This window comes from Vulpes lagopus, chromosome 23 (genome assembly GCF_018345385.1).
Source record: "Vulpes lagopus strain Blue_001 chromosome 23, ASM1834538v1, whole genome shotgun sequence".
NCBI classification, from domain to species: Eukaryota; Metazoa; Chordata; class Mammalia; order Carnivora; family Canidae; genus Vulpes; species Vulpes lagopus.
The window spans coordinates 54987374-55007278 of record NC_054846.1 but is presented as its reverse complement, the minus strand read 5'-3'; the positions used below and the strand labels follow the sequence as shown (position 1 = coordinate 55007278).

Below are 19905 nucleotides of genomic sequence, written 5' to 3'. Positions count from 1 at the left end.
TTTGAGGTAAATGTTAAACTTTGTGAATGGCAAGTTTTTGCCGTTCTATTGAATGTTCTTATTGAATTATTTATGGGTGAAAGAACATCTGCAAATAGTTCTCAAAAATTCAGAAAAAAAGTACATATATGCATATGTTTATAATTGGATTTAATAGAGGATCAGTATCAGAGCAAAAAATTACACAATAAAAAAGAAAAATGAGTAAATAAGTCATCTACACAATAAGACACATGAATGACTAACAAAATGGAAGCCTACTAAATGAGGCCTGCAAGTCAAAACTCTTTCACACATACATTAGAAAACCTTTCCATGACCATAGGAAACAACTAGAACCCAAATGCCCCACTGATGGGAATGTAAACTGGCACTGTTTTGGAGCTGATTTGGTAATATTTAATCTGGAAAATGCAGGAACCCTCCGAGTCAGCAATCCCACCTCTCGATATATACCCTAGAGAAACACGCTGGACCCCAGGGTTTGTGTACAAGAATGTTTACGGCACGGTAATGGCAAGCAATTGGGAAAGAATCATTTTCATACTATGAAATACTATAGAGATGAAAAATAACCAGATACAGTATTAAGTATTGATGTGGATGAAGCTTACAAATAGAGCAGAAAAAGGAGTTGAAGAATGTGTGTAGTGAGACCAATGACACGATGTTGATGCTCGCAAACAAACGCTATAGACGGCTTCCAGATCCCCACGTGCAGAGGAGGGCAAAGAATTCAGCCGAGTAAGTTTGTCTTTGGGAAAATGCTGCAACCTGAGAGGTGTACAGGTGGCTTCAACTGTATTGTGATTTTTTTTTCTCTTAAATTTGTGGTAGATACCCGTGTATTTAGGTCAGTTCCTAGAGAAAATAGGAGCTACTTATTGAGTAGCTACCTGCTTTAGACACTGGAGAGAACTCGGGAAACAGAAACCTCTGCCTTTGTGGAGCTTGCATTCAAACAAATATGAAATATTGCATATGTCTGTGTATATTATTTCATTATAAGAGAAAACTTCTTTAACGAGAAGAGAGATGAGAATATGAGAGCGAAACTTCATTTTGAATGGTGAAATGACCTCTTTGGACAATGGCCCAAAAGCAGTAAGAAAACAGGCCCTTTGTCCAAGAAGAGTGGAAGATTTTTGAAACCGCTAACTACAAACTGCAAATAATAATAATGTAAAACTTTAGGATTCCGGCAGGAGCGCGGTGCTAGGTTTGTTGTAGGCGAAGCTTCCCGTTAAGGCCCCTCCACCCGACATCCCTGGGTCAGCAGGGCAGGGGAGCCGTCTCCGCGTCAAGCCGGAGTGACCTGGACGAGGTGCCTGGCCCAGCCGCTCTCACCTGGGCAACGCGCCTTCCGGCGAGAAAGGGGACGTGCAGTGCCTTACTGAGAAAGAGCAGCCCCTTCGCGTTTTTTGGGGACCCAGGTCTCGAGCAAACCCCGACCGCGGGGGCGAAGCAGGAGCGTCCCGCCTCCCGGACGGAGCCTGCGGCAGCCCCGCCCCCACGCCGACGGGGCGGGGCGCGGGGGGGCGCGGGGCGTGGCGCGGGCGTCGCGCCCGAGGGGAGGGAGCTCGGCGGGGGAAGCGGCCAAGAGCCGCTGCCGGGACGCAGCGGCCGCATGTGCGCGAGCAGCGGCGCGCCCCAAACCTGCCCAACTACCGTCTGTCTCTCCGAGCGTCGCGCTACCTGCCCGAAGGCGCCTGCGCGCTGAAAACCTCACCTCTGGAGTCACCTGTTGGCACGTCACGCCCGCCCCGGCTTGCGCCTGCGTGGTGCGCGCCTCACCGGGCGTGGCGTCACGTGTCCGGGCGGGAGCCGCCTCCCGCAGGGTCGCTTCCTGTCGCGGCCGCCGCCGCCTCCCCGGGGCCGCGGGAGCCCTGGGCGGTGCCGGGCGGGATTAGGACCGGGCTAGCGTCGGATCCGCGGCGAGGTACGCAGCGGGCCCGCCCCGGCGAGGGGTGCTGCGGGGCAGATGCGGGCGCGGGGGCGGGTCCCTCGGCTTCGCCTCCCGTGCGCGCTCCGCGGCCCTCGCGCCTCGGCCTGGGGACCTGACGTCCTCTGCCCCGAGCCCGTTCGCCTCAGCGCCCCGAGGGCTGCCGTCACCCCGAGCGCCCGCGGCCGGTGAGCCTCGGAGCCCCGTGGGTTTCGCCCCTCGTCTCCATCGCGACGCCACTTCGCGGGGCCGTGGCGAGGTGCTCGGTCCTGGGCAGCCTCCCGGCCTCCGTGCTCCCTCCGCGGCCGCAGGGAGGATCCCGGATCGCCCGCCCGGCTCCGTCACGTCCCCCGCCCCCGGGTGCTTCCCGGAGCCCCGAGGGCCCCGCCCGCGCCGTGCCGCGTCTCCCTGCGCCCCAGGCCGCAGCTCCCTCGCGCGGGTTCCTCCCCCGGAACCCTTGTGGGGGTTCCCTCTGGGAGTCCATTCCCCGCCTTCCCCCCAACTTTTTCATGACTCAGCACAAGCATCACTTTCTCCAGAAGCCTTTGGGGGTGCGGGCCGGGGCCGCGGGGGCCGCTGGGGGGTGCCAGGCCGGCGGGGCGCGCGTGTGTGGGTGACAGGCGGGGGCCGCTGGGGGGTGACGGGCCTAGGCCGCTGGGGGGTGACAGGCCGGGCCGCGGGGGCCGCTGAGGGGTGGCAGGCCGGGGCGGCGGGGGCGTGGGTCCCGTCACGTCGTGTCCTGTTGCGGTCGGGAGCCCGAGCGGGAATGCGGGTCGCTGCGGAGCTGAGCGGCCCGACGGGACTTGGTGTGGGGACGAGTGTCCAGGTTTGTGCTGCCAGTGGCGGCCACTGGTTGAGGCACTGGATTTCGAGCCGTAACGTAGCGGGAGCCGTTCTGAAGGCTCCAGCCTTGCGCGCAGCGGGTCCCTGAGTGGCCGACCGCGCCCCCGCCGTCCTCCTGGTGTCGCCCAAGCCGAGCAGGCGGGCCGGGGCCTCCCACCGCGGTGCCGCCGCCGGGCGGTGCAGGTGCGGGGCTGGGAGCTTGGCAGCCACACCCACGGCGGCGGCGCTGCTGGGGGCGGGCCCGGAGGCTCCTCCCGCCTGACGCGCTTTCCTTCCCCGTCAGACCGGCGTCCGCGCTGCCGAGATGCCAGGGCCGAGACCCCGGAAAGGCCCTCAGGCCGGTGGCCGGGGCGTGGCCGCTGCGAAGCAGGTATGGACGCAGCCCCCCTCGCGTCCCGGCCGCCTGGGGTCTCCACGCGGCTCGGGCAAACCGGGTCACCTGCCTGACTCCCTCGCTGGTCCTGTGAGACGAGCGGCGCTCCCTGGAGGCGGCGGCGCGGTCAGGCCCCTCTGACTAGCGCCGACCAGCCGCGCTGGGAGAGGAGCCTAAACCCGGCTGCGTTTCGACCCAGGCGTCCTCCTGCCACGGTCACTCCATGAGTGAGCGGGCTCAGGAGCCACCAAATTTGGGGTGTTCTGATGGGGTGTCATCACTGTCGTAGGTTTCTCATTTAGGGCCACGATTTTGCTTGCCAGCCAAGGATGCCAAGGCTTGAGGACTGTGGCCATTGGAAGAGCTTTGCTGCTTAGAGACACAGGGCTCTGGCCCATGTGGGAGACTGAAAAGTGTATCCTCTAATCTGCTCCCTTTATTTCTTCTGGGCCCAAGTCCTGAAACTTCTTAGTCCATTTTTTATTGTCTTAAAAGAAGTGAGTAAGGGAGGGTGTGGAATGGAGAGCATAGACTGAAGTCACAAGCCTTTTACTTTAGATGCTAGCTCTGCTACTTAAGGCTGTTTCAGTTTCACCTGAGCATGGTGATGGAACTAGGGCTACCTTTTCCTAGGGCCGTCAGATTCATGGAGACAGAGAGTAGGATGGTGGTTGACAGGGTAGGGGAGGGAAAGGGGAATTGTTGAGTAAGATGAGAACAGTTCTGGTGGTGGTGGTGGTAGCACAGTAATGTGAATATACTTAATGCCACCGAACTGGACGCCTAAAAATGGTTACGGTGAGGGGCACCTGGCTGGCTCAGTTGGTACAGCATGCAACTCTTGATCTCAGGGCCCTGAGTTCAAGCCCCATATTGGACGTAGAGCTTACCTTAAAAAAATGATTAAGATAATTTTTCTGTTTCATTTGTTTTTTCAAAGATTTTATTTATTCATTTGAGAGAGAGCACAAGTGGGGTGGGGGCTACAGAGGGATAGGGAGAAGCAGGCTCCCTGCTCAGGGATGCAGGCCTCGATCCTAGGGCCCCAAGATCATGACCTGAGCCAAAGGCAGATGCTTAACTGACTGAGCCACCCAGGCACCCCTTTTATGTTTTGTTTTAAAGTTTATTTATTTATTTTTAAAGATTTTATTTATTTATTCATGAGAGACACACAGAGAGAAAGGCAGAAACACAGGCAGAGGGAGAAGAAGGCTCCATGCAGGGAGTCTGATGCAGGACTCGGTCCCGGGACTCTGGGATCAGGCACTGAGCTGAAGGCAGATGGTCAACTGCTGAGCCACCCAGGCATCCCTAAAGTTTATTTATTTTTAAGTAATCTCTACACCCAGGATGGGGCCAAGATCAAGAGTCCCAAGCTCTTTTAACTGAGCCAGCCAGGCACCCTGTTACACGTGTTTTACCACAATTAAAAAAAAAAAAAAAAAAAAAACAGGGCCTAAGTCTCAGGATTTGAGAATTAAAAATCATGTAGAATGCTAAGTGCAGTGTCTGACAGCTAGTGCTGTTACGCTGTAATAATAATGGTAGTCTTACTTACTTACAATGTAGTCTTACTTACTTACTTACTTACAATGTAGTCTTACTTACTTACTTACTTACAATGTAGTCTTACTGGGTTCTTTATACTCACTAGGGAGATAATTGCCCCAAAGGCTAATGTTGCAGGCCTCAGTTTCCCTGTCTGCACATTGTGCCTCACACATAACGAAGGAGCCTGGGACTGCCTGAGACTGGCTCTAGGGCTGGTCCTCATTGTGTGGTTCCTAAGAACCCTTCTCTGCTCTCAGCTGGGGCTCTTTGTGGAGTTTAGCCCTGAGGACATGATGCTGGGAATGGAGGAGACTGAGGATGATGAAGACCTGGAGGCTGAACTGCTGGCCCTCACCGGGGAAGCAGGGGCCACAGGCAGGAAGCCAGCCCCCAAGGGGCAGGGTGAGTTTGTGGCATTGGGCAGGCTTGTTGCTGGGACCAGATGGTTCAGGTGGGTGGTAGAGACGGTTGTCTCCTCACAGCTGGGAGGAGCCAGTTGGATCACCAGGTCCTTGATACCCTGTCTTCTGCAGTACTCCCACCAGGAGGCTGTCTCGTCCTGCTCATACACCTGTGTGATGGGAAGCTCACTCCTTCTCTGACGGCCCCTCTCCCCATTATGGACAATGGTCCTAATGAGTCTCAGACTGACTCACTTCTCTATCTTAGCCCTAGCTAGGGCCCAGTAGAGCGGAGGGGCTCGGGCTTAGCACAGGTTGCATGGAGCACGTAAGTACACAGACGCTATTGAGTAAGTGCAGTCTCCCTCCCCAGCCTGGAAGAGGGCAGAGACCTGAAGCCTGGGAGCGTCTGAGGGTCTAAATCTTTCCTTTAGAGAGAACCATCCCTCATCCCATGTGCCCCTGAGATGAGGACAGTGGGAGGACCTGGGAAGGGAGTCACTGGTCTGGGAGACCCATGGCCCTTACTTCTCTCAGTCCAAACCGGCTTTACAGTTAGATGAGCCTGGGTTTGCATCTTGGTTACTAAGATTGCAATGTGAGGAAACTTAACCTTGGTATTATCAGCTCACATGTGTAAAATGGGGGTGACACCTACCTTGTAAAAGTATCGTAAAGCTTCCCTGGACGTTAAAAGTCTACACATATGGGAAACGAGGCTTTGGGGAATAGATGGGCATGTCTGTGAATACCTATGACAAAAATGCCAAGAAGGGAGCATTCCCAGGAAGCTTTCCCAGCTGAGGGTCTTTTGAGCTGGGTCATGAAGAGCAAGGGTTTTCCAGGTGGGACTTTGGCTGTGGAAGGGAAAGAGGGTTTCTCCCTGGATGTGTCTTGTTGGCACAGGGGACCAAAGACCCTCCTCACGGACCTTTGATTGCCCTCACCGTCTGTGACCTTCTTCCCTCAGCCCCCCTGCCTATGGCCCACATCGAGAAGTTGGCTGCAGACTGCATGCGGGATGTGGAGGAGGAGGAAGGGCTGGAGGAGGAAGGGCTGGAGGAGGATGCAGACTTGCTGGTGCGTCTGCCATGCTGGTGTGGAGGGGAGGGGGGGCTCTGTGATCAAGCCTGAGGAAGAGGCCTGGGCTTTGTCTCGTGTGTGCTCTGAGGTTGAGTGAGTGCCTTGCCCAAGAAGGGTCCATTTTCCTAACCACGATGTGAGGTCTCTTTTGACGTGTGGTCTGAGCTGTGCATTTGGGAATTTTCAGATTTGGAGTCTTCACTGTTTTTAAGGCTTTTAAGGTCAGATTAAAGGAGTGTTTTGGTAAAGAGGACTTTGAGGCACAGTGATTGATGCTGGCGATGCTGCTGGGGGTGGGGGGCTTTATTTTTGTACCCTGTCATGGGTATGATGCCGAGGTTCCCAAGCTCCTGAGACTTGTCTCTTTCCAGACTGAGCTGCAGGAGGTCCTGGGTGTGGATAAGGAGGCTGGGCCCCAGGATGGTGATGAGACAGCTAGCCCAGGAGGCTCTGAAGAGGAGAAGGGACAGGAAGACACCGAAGCCCCAGGGCAGACAGCTCTACTGACAGCTTCAGTCCCAGCAGCTCAGGTAGGTTCTGGAGGGATCCTGTGCACCTCTGATGCCCTGAAAGTGTCTGTGGAGAACATGCGTGTAGCATGGCTTGCTTAGGAAGGCTGCAGTAGCCCTTCCGCGCTCCTCCAAGCCGCCCCAAGCAGACAGAGCCTGAGAAGCTGCTTGCGGCTGGCCAGCCTCAAAGGCCTCTCTGTTCTCCCAAACCACCCCCTGCAGCCATTTCCTGGCCTCCACAGATTGTTTAGGCCTCTGTGTTTCCCTCTGACATGGCATCTGGCCTCTCCAGTGAGTCTTTGCCTCCCACCTTGAGGCTTTTAGGCTCTTCCTTCTCCTTGAATCCAAGAGCTTCATTTTCGGGGGCAGCTTCGTTGCAGGGAGGGAGCAGCAAGGGCCTAACTGGCCCTGGAGTGGCCATGCCCTGAACTGAAGTATCTACAGGCTGGAGGGCCTCGGGGGCTGCAGGCTCTGCTGGAGGATCGGATCCACAACTACCGGGAGGCTGCAGCCAGTGCCAAGGAGGCAGGTGAAGCAGCCAAAGCCAGGCGCTGTGAGCGTGGCCTGAAGGTGGGTTGGGCCTGGCCAAGGAACAGCGCTGGGAGGAGTGGGGCTGAGGGCAGTGGGTAAGGCTTCCCCACCACCCTTGTGGAGGTGGAAGATTCCTGGCCCATCTTCAGGCAGGGTTCAGGCTGAGATGACTCGCTGGGCTTCTGGTTCTCTCTTTCAGACTCTGGAGGCTCAGCTGGCTGCTGTGAGGAAAGGCAAGAAGATCAGTGAGGATGAGATTCCACCTCCAGTGGCTGTGGGCAAGAGACGGCCGGCCCCCCAGGAAGCCGCTGACAGGAACCCTGAGGCAGAGGCAGATGCCCCAGCTCCCTTCACCAAGGAGTCAGGTACCTGGAGGCATTCCAAGTCCTGTCCTAGTCTCTAAGCTCAGAGCCTGCCTCCCCATCCCACCCTGCCCATTGTCATCAGTTGCACCTTCCCTGAAAGGTCCTTGAGCCAACTGGACCTGTAGGCACTGGGACCCAAAGGGTGCGCCTTCTTCGTTGACCCTCGTGCCACTTCTGCGGGCTTTTTGTTTCTTAATAGACAAGCCCTCTCAGCCGGAGACAAGCCTCTCGGGCAGTCCTGGCATTTCTGCCCCACCTGATTCAGACCCAGACCCATGGGCCCTGCTGTCAGCTCGACAGAGAGAGTACAAGTTGGCTGCCCTGAATGCCAAGCAGGCTGGAGACCTAGACCGTGCCCGAGAACTCATGAGGATTGGGAAGGTATGGCATCTGACTCAGAGGCCCTGTGTCCAACCCCTTGTTTCACAGATGGGGGCAGTGACCCACATGGTCATGCATGTAGACTGGGCCTGAGGAAGATGGGTCTGGGGGGGGAGTTTAGCACAAGGGTTCCCTGGCTGATGCCCACACCTGCTTCTCCTACTGTAGAGATTTGGTGCAGTCCTGGAGGCCCTGGGGAAGGGGCAGCCTGTGGACCTGAGTGCCATGCCCCCAGCACCTAAGGGTCAGTATGGGGACAGGGGTTGGGGCCGGCTCAGGCTGACATCGGGGAGTTTCGGGGCCAGGACTCACCAGGCACCTCCACTTCCACCTCTCCTCTGGGTCCCCAGATCTGAAGGCCTTTCCACAGGCTTCCAAGGCTGTCACAGCACCCTCAGTTGTACCCCTAGCCCTGGAGCGAGTGCAGCCAGTGACAGGCTCTGACACTCCAGCAGCTCCAGGTAGGACGGGATGGTGGAACTGTGGGCTGGGGCCCTGGGGAGAGGCAGCAGACTGATGCCATCTCTTTTCTCCTTTCAAGTGGTTGCTGCTGAGCCACCGACGGTACTGGATGCCCTGCAGCAGAGACTAAACAAGTATCGGGAGGCAGGCATCCAGGCCCGGGGCAGTGGGGATGAGCGCAAGGCGCGGATGCACGAGCGCATAGCCAAGGTGGGCCCACAGCTGCACGACCTCTCTGTGGCTGCGATGGGCCTCGCTCTTCGGGTCTCTGTCTGTCTGTCTGTCTCTGTCTCGGGAGTTCGTGCTGCCTCAGGGGCTCGCTTGCCTTCTGGGTCTCCCTCTCCCTGCGTGGAGTCTACATGCCGCGGTCCCCGCAAGTCCCCCCTTCCCTTGCAGCAATATCAGGATGCCATCCGGGCACACCGGGCAGGACGGAGGGTGGACTTTGCTGAGTTGCCTGTTCCGCCAGGTGAGCGGGCTCGGCATGGGGGCCTTATACGGAGGTCTGGGAGCAAGATAGGTGGGGAGGGGCAGTGCTTGCTCATGTGTCTGCCTCTAGCCATGGCCCACAGCCGCCTCGTGCTTCTCCGAGGCTCCCCTGCTCCTCTCCCAGCCATCTGTCTTCCACAGGATTCCCCCCCATTCCTGGCCTGGCGCCCGCTGTGGGCACCGAGGAAGATGTGGTGGCAGCTACTTTAGCTGCTGCCCAGAAGCTGGCTTCCTCGGAGGATCCAGCCTCAGCAGAGGAGGAGGAGGATGAGGTTTGGCTCAGGCCCGAGGCTCCAGGGGTTGGCTGGGGGGAGTAGCGGACGAGGGCTAAGCCCACTCCCTGTCATCATCCGTACTAACAAGCTCAGTGAGGTAGGTATGCTTTCTTTGGTTTCACAGAGAAAAAACTTGGTCAAGTGCACCCAGCCAGGAGTTAGCAGAGCTAGAGTTGGGCCAGCATTTCTGACTCCAGGGCCCTGCTTCAGTCCCCATTACCCTGCTTTCCTACTGGGAAGGTTTTGAGGCAGCTTCCAGCTCTGAGGTTTTCTAGGGCCCGTGACGGGAGAGCCACTCACGTCCGGTTACATGGCAAGCTAGTGCAGCATTAGGAAGGAAGCACAGGTCTGGGAGCTGCCACAGCCCGGGTGGGAAACAGACCCCCATGACACGTTCCCGGGCACCTGCAGGATGAGCCCCCAGCCCAGGCCCCAGTGGCCAAGAAGCCAGCGAAGCCTGCGGTCCCTTCATTTCGGGCCTTGCCTGATCCCAAGGCCTCCAGTTCTAAGGAGTCGCTGAGTCCCTCTGGTGAGTTGGGGAGAAGGATGGATGAGCGAAGGCTCCAGGGAGGGACAGGCATGGCCCTAGCCATCATCCCTCATCCTTCAGTGCGGGAGCAGCTGGCATTGCTGGAGGCACGGAGACTGCAATACCAGCGGGCAGCCCTGCAGGCGAAACGTGGCCAGGACCTGGAGCAAGCTAAGGCCCACCTACGGGTGGCCAAACGCCTGGAGGCTCAGATCACGCAGGTACGAGCTGGCCGACCTGTGGACCTCTCCAAGGTGAGTCTCGCCTCGGTGAGCAGCAGGACTTCTCAGTCAGGGGAGGCGCTGGCTGGCTTGATGGGCGGGGCCGGGAATGAAGCAGCCGCTTGGTGGGGGCAAGGTGCAGATAGAATGCGGGGACACCTGGGAAAGAGCTGTTGCTTATGTTGCTCTGCCCTGTGGTCCCAGAGGAGGCCAGGAGGCCAGAGGGGCTAGCTGGGGTTAGAGGTGACAAGGCAGGGCAAGGCGAGGGGGAAGCAGAGCGTGGTGGCGGCCTGGGGTAGAGTGGGAGGTAGTGAGTTCCCATCACTGGAGGTTAGTGGGAACTGGAGAAACAGTAATGTGGATTCGGTGTTTGTTATGCTCAATAGAGGAATAATCTGACTCTTGGGGCCCCTGAGGGGCTTTGTGACCTGGGCAGGTGCCTTCACCCTTGACGGATGAGGAGGGCGACTTCATCCTCATTCACCACGAGGACCTGCAGCTCTCCCAGAAGACTGAGGAGGTGTATGCCCAGCTACAAAAAATGCTTCTGGAGCAACATGAGGTCAGTCGTCGTTTCTCTTCCCCTTTCAGTGCCTGCAGCCCCCTTCAGGGAAAGGTGTAGGGCTCAGGTCAGATGGGCCTGGATTCAAATTCTGGCTCTTTTACTTACTGGTTGTGTGACCAAGGGGAACGTACTTTGAAGACGGGAGCGAGAAAGGAGTACTAAGGGAGGCGCGTGTATCTGTGTGTCTGGGTGTGTGTCCATCGTAAGTCAGCCTCTGAAATGCTGTTTCTATTAGGTTTTGAACAGGAGCTCGCTAAGTGAATTTGGGGGAATGGCTATCCTCAGGAAAGAAAACAGCAAAAAGTTAGAAAAGTGTGATGGGACTTGGGAACAGTGGCCTTGGGGTATGTGTTAGGGGAAGGGGGGTGAGGCTACATACAGAGGAACGGCAGGGCTCAGGCCTCGAATGCTAAACTAAGCAGTCCTGCTACGGGCTCTGGTGTCACTCTGGGCGCTTATCTGCAGAAATGTGTGCTGTTCTCCAAGCAGTTCATGCACCAGGGCAACGTGGCCGAGACCACCAGGTGAGCAGTGGGCCCAGGGCTGCGGCTTATTGGGTGGGGGAGATGAGCCCTGCCGTGCTGACGTGCCCACCTGTCCCTGTCAGGTTTGAGAATCTTGCTCAGGACCGCAAGAAGCAGCTGGAGATCCTGCAGCTGGCCCAGGCCCAGGGCCTTGACCCTCCCAGCCATCATTTTGAGTTGAAGACATTCCAGATTGTGAGGTGCCAAGGCTTAAGGGAAACGGGTTCCATGCAGGGATAGGACAAGAGACTGGAGACATAGGCCTTTTTAGTGAGGCGTCCGGGGCTGGCTGTGCCATAGGCACTGGCGCAGGGAAGGAGTGGGCCGTGGCTGCCTGCCCATGAGAAGCTCAGAGCTGCGGTGATGGTGGCGGGAACTCGGGACTGGAGGTCACGGAGGTCTGAGGTGTGCGTACCAGCCCTGCCACTGCTCGCCCAGGCTAGGTTTGCTTCCCTGGGCCTGCTCTCCTGACCACCTTCCAGCAAGGCAGCCAGGCAGGCACCGGACAAGGGGACCTTCCCTACTGCTCTTTGTACAGCTCTTTGTCCTTGCTTCTTGGCTGTAGGATCTTCTCAGAACTCAACAGCACGGAAATGCATCTGATCATCGTCCGGGGAATGAACCTCCCAGCTCCTTCAGGTAGCCCCAGGGCCACCTCTGCACTGGGCGCTTGCCCAGACCCCTCAGCCCCGGCTACTCCTTCTGATCCCAATTCCCCTTTCTCCATCATAGGGGTGACTCCTGATGACTTGGATGCTTTTGTGCGGTTTGAGTTCCACTACCCTAACTCGGTGAGGTTCAGGTAGAAGGAGGATCCCCTGAGCCCCATCTTCTACTCCAGGACCCTGTGCCCAGTTTCTCTGCATTCCCTGGGACGTCTGGCTACTGGGAGGGGTTTGAAGACGGGGTTGGGGGGCAGGCACTTCCCTCAACACTCAGCCTAGAGGTTTCGCCCTATACACCTCTTTTTCAAGCTTTCCTGATTTCTTCCATCTTCCTGCTTTAGGAGCAGGCTCAAAAAAGCAAAACAGCTGTAGTGAAGAACACAAACTCTCCAGGTGAGGACCGCTCTCTCCTCCGACCCGCTCTCTCCTCTGTGTGTGCAGAACTTTCGTTTTCAGAGTGTTTTCAGTTTATTATCTTAAGTTGGTTTACTCAAGAGGTAATACATTTGGGGAAACTGAGGCTCAGAGAGGTAGAGGGACTTGCCTAGGGCTCCATAGCAAGGAGGCAATGGAGATGGGACTTAAATCCTTTCCGTTTTGGTATAATCTGTATCTAGCAAGAGCACAAAAATTGTGTGGACTTCCAAACCAGGGCCTAGAAGCTCCACCACTGCCTGGTAGGTGTCACTCCGAATTGTAGGCAGAGAGGGAAATCCAGCCGTGAGTCCATGCCACTTCTTGTCTTTTCCCATTCTTGCAGAATTTGATCAGCTCTTCAAACTAAACATCAACCGAAACCACCGGGGCTTCAGGAGGGTGATCCAAAGCAAAGGAATCAAGTTTGAAATCTTCCACAAAGGGTGAGGCCCTGATCAGGCCACTGCCAGGATGGGCCCGGGGCGGGGAGTGGGGGGGTGGGGTGGGGTGGGGAGCAGAGCAGCTTCTGTTGCTGCCCCTACTCTGTTTTCTTGCACAAGCCCGGGGCTCCCACCGGCCTTCCCGGTCCAACAGTCGGCTGATTCTTGGTTCCCCAGGTCCTTCTTCAGAAGCGACAAACTGGTTGGCACAGCTCACCTGAAGCTGGAGCGGCTAGAGAACGAATGTGAGATCAGAGAGATTGTGGAGGTAGGATGAGCAAACCCAAGGACCTGCAAGTAAGAACCAACATTCATGGGCGTTAGTCCCTACTGTAGGTTTCTTTGCGCCCGTTCATTTTGAGGCATCGTAAATGTGCCGTAGACCAGGTGCTTTTCCATTCCATGTATGAGACTGACAGGGTCCGAGACAGCGTGCTAGCGTCACTGGACAGGAAGCTGTGATGCTCTGCACAACATGCCCCGCTACGTCCCCGGGGATGGTGGACTAGAGGGCCCCTCGAGGGTCTGACGACTGCCATCCTACGTTTTGGGGGGGGCCGGGTTGTGATCGGCACAGCTGTCTAGTAGCACAGTGGAGCAGAACCAGCTCTGGACGTAAAGCTGAGCAGGTAGTTCCAGATTGGGGCCCTCCTGGAGTGTAGCTGCTCTGCGTTTAGGAATTGGCTCCAGAGAGCTTCTTGAACTTCTATGAACTCCCTCAATTTCAGGGGCAGGGACTTGGAGACCTTGTGTGTGACAGGTGAGGACACGAAGGTCCAGTGAGAAGGGTGCCGGGTAAGCACCGAGATGGTGCCACTGGTGGGCCTCGGCCCACGTCCTTGCTACTGCCTGTGTAGGCTGGGGCCTCTCCTTCCTCGGAGGAGGGGGGCTTGATCGATGCTCTTGGCCTGTGTTCCAGTCCTCGCCCTGCCACGCTGGCTGTGCAGCCTTACCGTCCACTTCTCTCGGGGCCACCTGTGAAGGAGGGCAGCTTAGGGCTTAGTGGCTTTCGGGCTGTGGCTTGAAGTGTGAGCATCTGTTCTGGGAGCGTCCATGGGAAGACTGGGCGGAGCCCTGGGGTCGCCTCTCCACCTTGGAGCACGGATACTTACTTGGATTTACGTGTTACTTAAGACTTAACCTAAAACCGCCAGAAGGCAGGACCGCAGGATTGTCCCGCCAGTGCAGACACTGCAGGACATGAGCTCCTTTCTTTTCTGACCCGTGAGCCGAGGAGCGCTCTGCTCCCAGCCCCGGGCCTCTCAGTTACCGTCTCCGTGGCCTTCACAGGTGGTGGATGGAAGGAAGCCCACCGGGGGCAAGCTGGAGGTGAAGGTGCGGCTGCGGGAGCCTCTGAGCGGACAGGATGTACAGACGGTCCTGGAGAACTGGCTGGTCCTGGAGCCCAGGGGCCTGTAAGGTGGGCAGCTGCCTGGGTCCCTGACCTCTGCCCTCCAGAGTGGTCTGGGTTCCTCTCCTGTGGGGGAGAAAACCTAGGACTCTCTCCTCTGTAAAGACAACCAAGGGGCAAAACTGTTGGGTAGGGCTGGGGCTAAGTTCCTTGGATTCTAGAACTGGAGGTCTCGAGTCTGACTGCAGGAAATCTTTTCTAAACTGTTGGCATGTGCAATACAGTTTAGACTCACGACACGTGCTCTGTGCCCTCGTGCAGGAAACGGCCTGCGCTGGGAGAGGAAACGGGCGGCAGCTGCGTGCAGGAGTGTACTCTTCCCAGCTTTGTTGGCTACAGAAACCTTTGTATGTAAGGAAGATGCTGCTACGCGAGATCCAAAGATCTGGGGAGTATGTGTGTTACTGACCACAGCCCTGGTCCTCCACCGGAGCAGGCTGGATCCCGGAGCTCTCCCCTGCCACCCCCTGCCGCCAGGCCAGGGCACGGATGGCCTCCTAGCCTCGTTGCTCTGTGCCGGGGGTCTTCGAGCCCCTTAACCCTTGTGTAGCAACTGTGTGTAGCTTATCCTCACCCTGGATGCAACATTTCTGGATGTGCCTTTCAAAGCTCTAACTGAGGGATGGGAGAACTTGAGGGTGACCGGGAAACCCCTGCCTGGGGCGGGGCCGGGTTCCGTGACTCCACTTGGTCAGTGCAGCCTGTCCCACACAACTCAGTTTACCCTAGCTGTGCCTGTGCCTTGGCTCCTGATTGCTGCTGCGCCAGCCTCCCTACTTCCCGAAGCTCTCCTGGAGGAGGAAGTTACACCCAGGAAGGCGTGCTGGGAAGTAGGGGCGAGGCTGGGTCTCGGGTTTGGTCCGTGCATCTAAGTCTAAATGACTGTTAACTGGAAGAAGAAAAACAAATAGAAAAAAAAAAAATATATATATATATATGTAATTTTATGTAGCCGCTTTTATTTAAGAAACTAGGTCAAATTTATTATAGGGGTTTTACAACACTCTATATGCAGAGTAATTATCAAAGTCCTGAGTAAAAGCCCTGTTCCCTGTCACTTTTAAAAGCCAGAGTAGCAGTAACATTTGTTACTGACAGAAATTGCCACCATGGCTTCTGCTTTTGAGGGAGGGCAAGGGGAAGCAACCTGGTCTGCTGCTCCCCTAGACACGTCCCTTGGTTCCTGCCCAGGAAATTCTCCTTTGGCTCTGTTTTTCTGAATGGATGGAGACAACAGAGGGAGTTAGAATAGATTTAGATTTAATAGCCAAAACCGCAATATGCTACATTTCTTAGAAATAAGCGTTAACATCTTTTTTTTCCCCCCTTTTTGAAGCATTCGGTTCAACAGAGCATTCCTCAAGATTTTTTAAAGGCTATGAGTGAAGCAGATGCATTCAGCTTCCCAGTCACCATGGGACTGCACAAGCACAGCTCAGGGATAGAACTTCTTCGTCTTTTTCCAGGATAGGGCTGGACCATGCTTCCTGCCCTTAAGAGCAGAGCGGTTCATGATGAACAGAATAGGAATGACAAACGGCTTTTTTCCTAAAGTTTTCTAGCCAGTCTTCCTTACCTATCAGTGAATTACCAAAATTTCCACAGATGTGAGAGCTAGAACACTTGATTGCAGTCATATCTGTGTCAAGCAATAATCTAGAATGAGAAGGAGGTTGTTAGCTTTTAGAAGGTGGCCTAGAGCAAAGGGGGGGGGGTGACTCGGGAGGGTTCCTGAGGGTGTGCACCCACCCCGGCATTCCTCCAGCTGCAATTATCCTCAGAGGTTACAAACAGCCCTAGGAGGTTTTATGTTCGGGCTCCGCTAGGAATGAATGCCCTGTTCTGATTTGACAGTTTTGTGCCTCAGAGACGTCCTTTCACGACCTGTTCTCCTCCGGTACGTGTCATTCCCCTTTGCTTTTGGAAAACAACCCGCAGGCTGAGGAAGGTGAGACAAAGCCACCCACTGGACTTGGAAACAGATTGTTAGAAGGCCCTTGTAGCAGCCACGGCGTGCAAGGGTCACTAGTGGGCGGCGCCTGCCCAGCCTCCTGGTCCTAAGATCTGTCCTCTTGCAGCAACCAGACATCAAGAGTTCTGGGACTCCTGGGCAGCTGGGAACCAGTCACAACCCAAATAACTTTACGTCATAAATTCTTTCTTCAGTCTAGTGCTAGATGTGCTTCCTTTAGAATTAGTGAACTGAATAAAATAAAAATTTTAAAATTTATCTTATTAAAGGGCAAAAGATTTTAGAACCTTAACATTATTTTCCTTTCTTATGGCACCACTGTGAAACCTTCATTGTTACTTCCAAATTCCGAGGTTTCCTTAAGTATTCATGGATGGCTCCCAAAAGATCTTGTCCCTTAAGAAAGCTCCTTTTAGGATGAAACTGTAGGGCTGAGACAGAGCCAGGGAACTTGCACCTGCTCCAGCTCCATCACAGATTTTTCCCTCCCAGGGCCTCAGCTACCCAAGCTCTAAAATGGGCATGATCATGCCTGCTCTACTCCTTAGCCTTTCTAGCCATATATTCACTCCCTAAAATAGAAACCACACCACAAACATAATAGAAAGTGTTCAGCAGATGCCCTGATGACTGAAACACAAGATGCATAAATTATTCCCCAGGGACTAGTTATGATAGAAGTAAATTCATTTGGAAATTTGGGGCTGGCCAGCGTTCAGGGACCACAGCGGACAGGGGAAGACACTAGATAGGAACTTCCACAAAGCAAAGTCCCACATTCCTGTGACCCTGGAGACCAGAAGGTACTCAGAGTGTTGATAAAAATACGTAGACAAACTACATTGCCTAACGTTTAGTAAGAATTCAATAATTAAAATTAGTAAGTTACCAAGATGGCAATTATTTTCTTCTTTATAAGGATCTCTGTACAATATTCTAAAAAAATTTTCACTTATTTAGAAATGTGAGGTTTCAGCCCTCCACTTTGTATCGTTCTACAACATATAGAAACATAAAACAAGGGAAAAAAGTAAACCAGCCCGGGTTACTTTATGCTCAGCTCCACAAGATGACTTTACTAAACAAAAGGTGTTTCATACAGTTGAGGAAATGCAGGCCCGACTATGCAGGGCGAGAGCGCGTCCTCAGCAGGACTCCCACGCTTGCACTGGTCCCGCAGAAGCCGCCTTTGCGGAGGAAAGATCCACTGCGGGGAAACCGGCCAGCTCCTGGGCGGCTCTCAAGTTCCGGGGCTGAGGCGGCCTGGGTGGCGCGCCCACGACACACGTTTAAGTGTCTCCCGTCTGGCAGCTGCGGTGGGGGGTGGTTCCAGAGCTCAGTCCTGACAAGTCAGCGTGCTGTGGGGGCACCTTGGGTCCACGGGAAGGTCCAGTCCACAGATCTCCGCGGCTGCAGCCACAAAGCCCACGGGGTGCAGAATGCGGCAGCCCCGCCCCCCGGACGAGGGATCAGCCCAGCTGAGCGCGCAAGGCTAGGGCCCACGGTCCGAGATGCCAGGCGCTAAACCAACTTTAGCTGCCGGGAGGGGGGGGGGGTCGCAGCGCTCACCCCCAGGGGCCTGCGTTAACTTCTGGGGGATTCTTGGAGCGGTGCTGCTCACGCAAAGGGCGGACTCCTGCTTGGCTGGGCTGCGAGTAGATGGCAGCGGCAAGGGAGCTGCCCTAGACCAGGATTTTTCAAACCGAGTTGTGAAATCCATTTGGTCCGTGACTAAAGAAGTTTTTAGCAAAGAGAACATGATCACATATCACGTGTACCAAGGGTCACCTAGATCTTGGCTTCTCCTACCGCTCCCACGAAAAGACACTGGGGCACATTCCAAAGCGCAGGCAGGGTAGATACTCCATGAACTGGGATGGTGGCCTTCGGACAGAGAGGAAAATGGGAGGAGCGCCTCACAAAGATGTGGGCGCTGGCTTGAAGGGGCGCTCTGGCCAGAGCTGAGAGCACCTGAGCCCCGAAATAGAGAATTACAACTACTCTAACGTAATGTTAACAATGAAAAGTAATTAAATGCATGGATAGGAAAGAAGGAAGGGCTTCCGCTTACAGATGACCAAGCATAACTGCTAAAGTGCCAAGAATGCATAAACTTAGCACCAAACACAAAATGAGGCATTGTCGACTCAAAAATGGGGTGAAGAAACCTATACTCACCAAAAATACGGAGGACATTAAGGTGAGTCAGGACAGCTGCTTGCTCAGTCTGATCCTAGGCTGGAAGCTTTGGAGGAAAAAATGCTCTGAAGGACATGACAGATGCCAGATTCAAGGATCCTATTAATGTTAAACTGAAGTTGCAGTTATGAAGGAGAACGTCCTTATTTTTAAGATTTAAACATTATTTAGGGATAAAGGATGATGATGTATGCAACTTACTCTCAAATGCCTTAATTTTTTTATGGAGAGAGAAAAAGCTAAAGCAAATGAAGCAAAATGTTAGTATGTGAACAAGAACAAGCGGTGAGTCTAGGTAAAGCGCACGTAGGTTTTGTATTTACAGCTCTCCCGGAGGTTCACGTTACTTCTCAATACAGTGTTTCTTGAAATGCGTCCAGCACAGACCTAGAGGTGTCTTGCGTGTACTCTCTCTTTCCCAGAAAGGCCCAGAGCCTGAGCGATCCTGAACGCAGCTCTGCTTCGAGGGACCGCACACTGAGCTGCCCTACCTCGGACCTTGGCCACAGGAGATGGCCCCTGGGGCTGTGGTTCACTGCGGCGAGTGAGCTGCTCAAAAACACCGAGGGGGAATTCCACTTGGAGTCACTGTGATGTAAGGGACAAAATCAGTGCGGGAGTCTCCTGTTTTATATCAGTTCTGTACAAAGAGTGCAAGACCAATGCTTCTTTGTTTATTTCCCCTCTGCCCTCCCAACCCCATCCTTGGCGATGGTTGTACCCATCTGAGCATTTCTGAGCACAACAGCATATGGAAATCTTGAGAGGGGAGCAGGAATTTTGTCTAAACGGTAACGGAAGGGGATTAGCGGCAAGGATAGCGTAACTTGTGCGGTAACAGAAGCTGCCTGGATCTTCTTGGTGGACAATGCATAGAAGACTCAGAATTACGGAACACCTGACCCCCGGCCACCCTCTCCCACCCCTGCCCCCAAGCCCCGCTCCCACCCACCCCCCATTTAATAGTGTTAACAAAAGCTTAATCTTCCAGTTCTAAAGTGCAAATGATTTGGGTATGACTGCTGTTGCAACAGGTCTGAACAGAAAACCAGTGAGGTCTTCTCCGTCTATGCGATGTTTTCCAGAATGTAAAAGATGAGCTCCATGACGACAGGGCCCTCGCTCAGCTGGCAGGCCCCTCCGTGGATCACCGGCACCAGGGCGCTGTCCAGGTCACTTGTGTACTGCGAGGGCAGGGGCTGCCCGTTACTCCCGGCCTGATAGCCAACCTGGCACACGAGAGAGGGGGACGTCACCGCCCAGGGAAGGCTAGGCAGCCGGGCTGCGGGGAGACTGCCACCGCGTGCCCTCCTTCCCTCTCCTCCCCCGTTGTCTGCTGCCCATCAGGACACATTCATCCCCACCGTGCTGCTGGGGCTGCGCAACCCCGAAGGCCTCAGGCTCCCAGGAAGGGGCGGCACCAAGAGCACGGCGCCTGGGCAGCAACACTGAGGCCTCCGGGGCTGGACGTCAGGGCGCGAAATCCACAAGGCACGTTCACCCGAAACGACCCAGGTGAATAGAAGGGGGGCCTGCTGAGAAGGTGTGCTCTGCGACTGCTCAGGCCGGTGACCCTCCAGCAGGTCATCAGTCGCATTCGAGAAAGGGCCGAAGTCCCTTGTTCGTGTTACCCTATAGGCTCACTAGGGCCGCGCGGGTCAAGACCTTAAGTAGGAAACAAACCCGCGGACTGATGACCAGCTGGAAGCGGAGCCCGGTCACAACCTCTCCCATCTTCCCTGACGGTGACACAG

The 19905-nt window shown here is 55.2% G+C and overlaps 2 protein-coding genes across 3 annotated transcripts in view; one reads left to right on the top strand and one right to left on the bottom strand.

Moving 5' to 3' along the window:
- The first annotated feature begins 1796 nt into the window (after positions 1 to 1796).
- CC2D1B (coiled-coil and C2 domain containing 1B) lies at positions 1797 to 14922 on the top strand. Its single transcript, XM_041737867.1, has 25 exons — positions 1797 to 1939; positions 3069 to 3155; positions 4970 to 5114; positions 6084 to 6193; positions 6568 to 6726; positions 7150 to 7275; positions 7436 to 7601; positions 7801 to 7982; positions 8151 to 8226; positions 8333 to 8443; positions 8524 to 8654; positions 8841 to 8913; positions 9075 to 9205; positions 9620 to 9737; positions 9819 to 9991; positions 10395 to 10520; positions 10989 to 11047; positions 11131 to 11247; positions 11613 to 11686; positions 11780 to 11838; positions 12054 to 12105; positions 12473 to 12572; positions 12747 to 12837; positions 13860 to 13989; positions 14242 to 14922. Exons 2-24 carry the CDS (start codon positions 3090 to 3092, stop codon positions 13986 to 13988), a joined length of 2574 nt encoding a protein of 857 aa, XP_041593801.1. The 5' UTR covers positions 1797 to 1939; positions 3069 to 3089; the 3' UTR covers position 13989; positions 14242 to 14922.
- A 1041-nt stretch (positions 14923 to 15963) lies between these two features.
- ZFYVE9 (zinc finger FYVE-type containing 9) overlaps positions 15964 to 19905 on the bottom strand; it is a 188920-nt gene continuing 184978 nt past the window's right edge. For both annotated transcript variants that reach the window (XM_041737865.1, XM_041737866.1), the window contains one exon: positions 15964 to 19380. In XM_041737865.1, coding sequence (XP_041593799.1) covers positions 19219 to 19380 — 162 coding nt within the window. In that variant the 3' untranslated portion in view covers positions 15964 to 19218. The remainder of the gene's footprint in view (positions 19381 to 19905) is intronic.

Coding starts and splice junctions, on each gene's coding strand:
- CC2D1B (XM_041737867.1), top strand. CDS start 3,090: ATGCCAGGGCCGAGACCCCGGAAAGGCCCTCAGGCCGGTGGCCGGGGC. Junction 5,115..6,083: donor GCCAGCCCCCAAGGGGCAGG/GTGAGTTTGTGG, acceptor TTCTTCCCTCAG/CCCCCCTGCCTATGGCCCAC. Junction 11,048..11,130: donor AACGTGGCCGAGACCACCAG/GTGAGCAGTGGG, acceptor TGTCCCTGTCAG/GTTTGAGAATCTTGCTCAGG.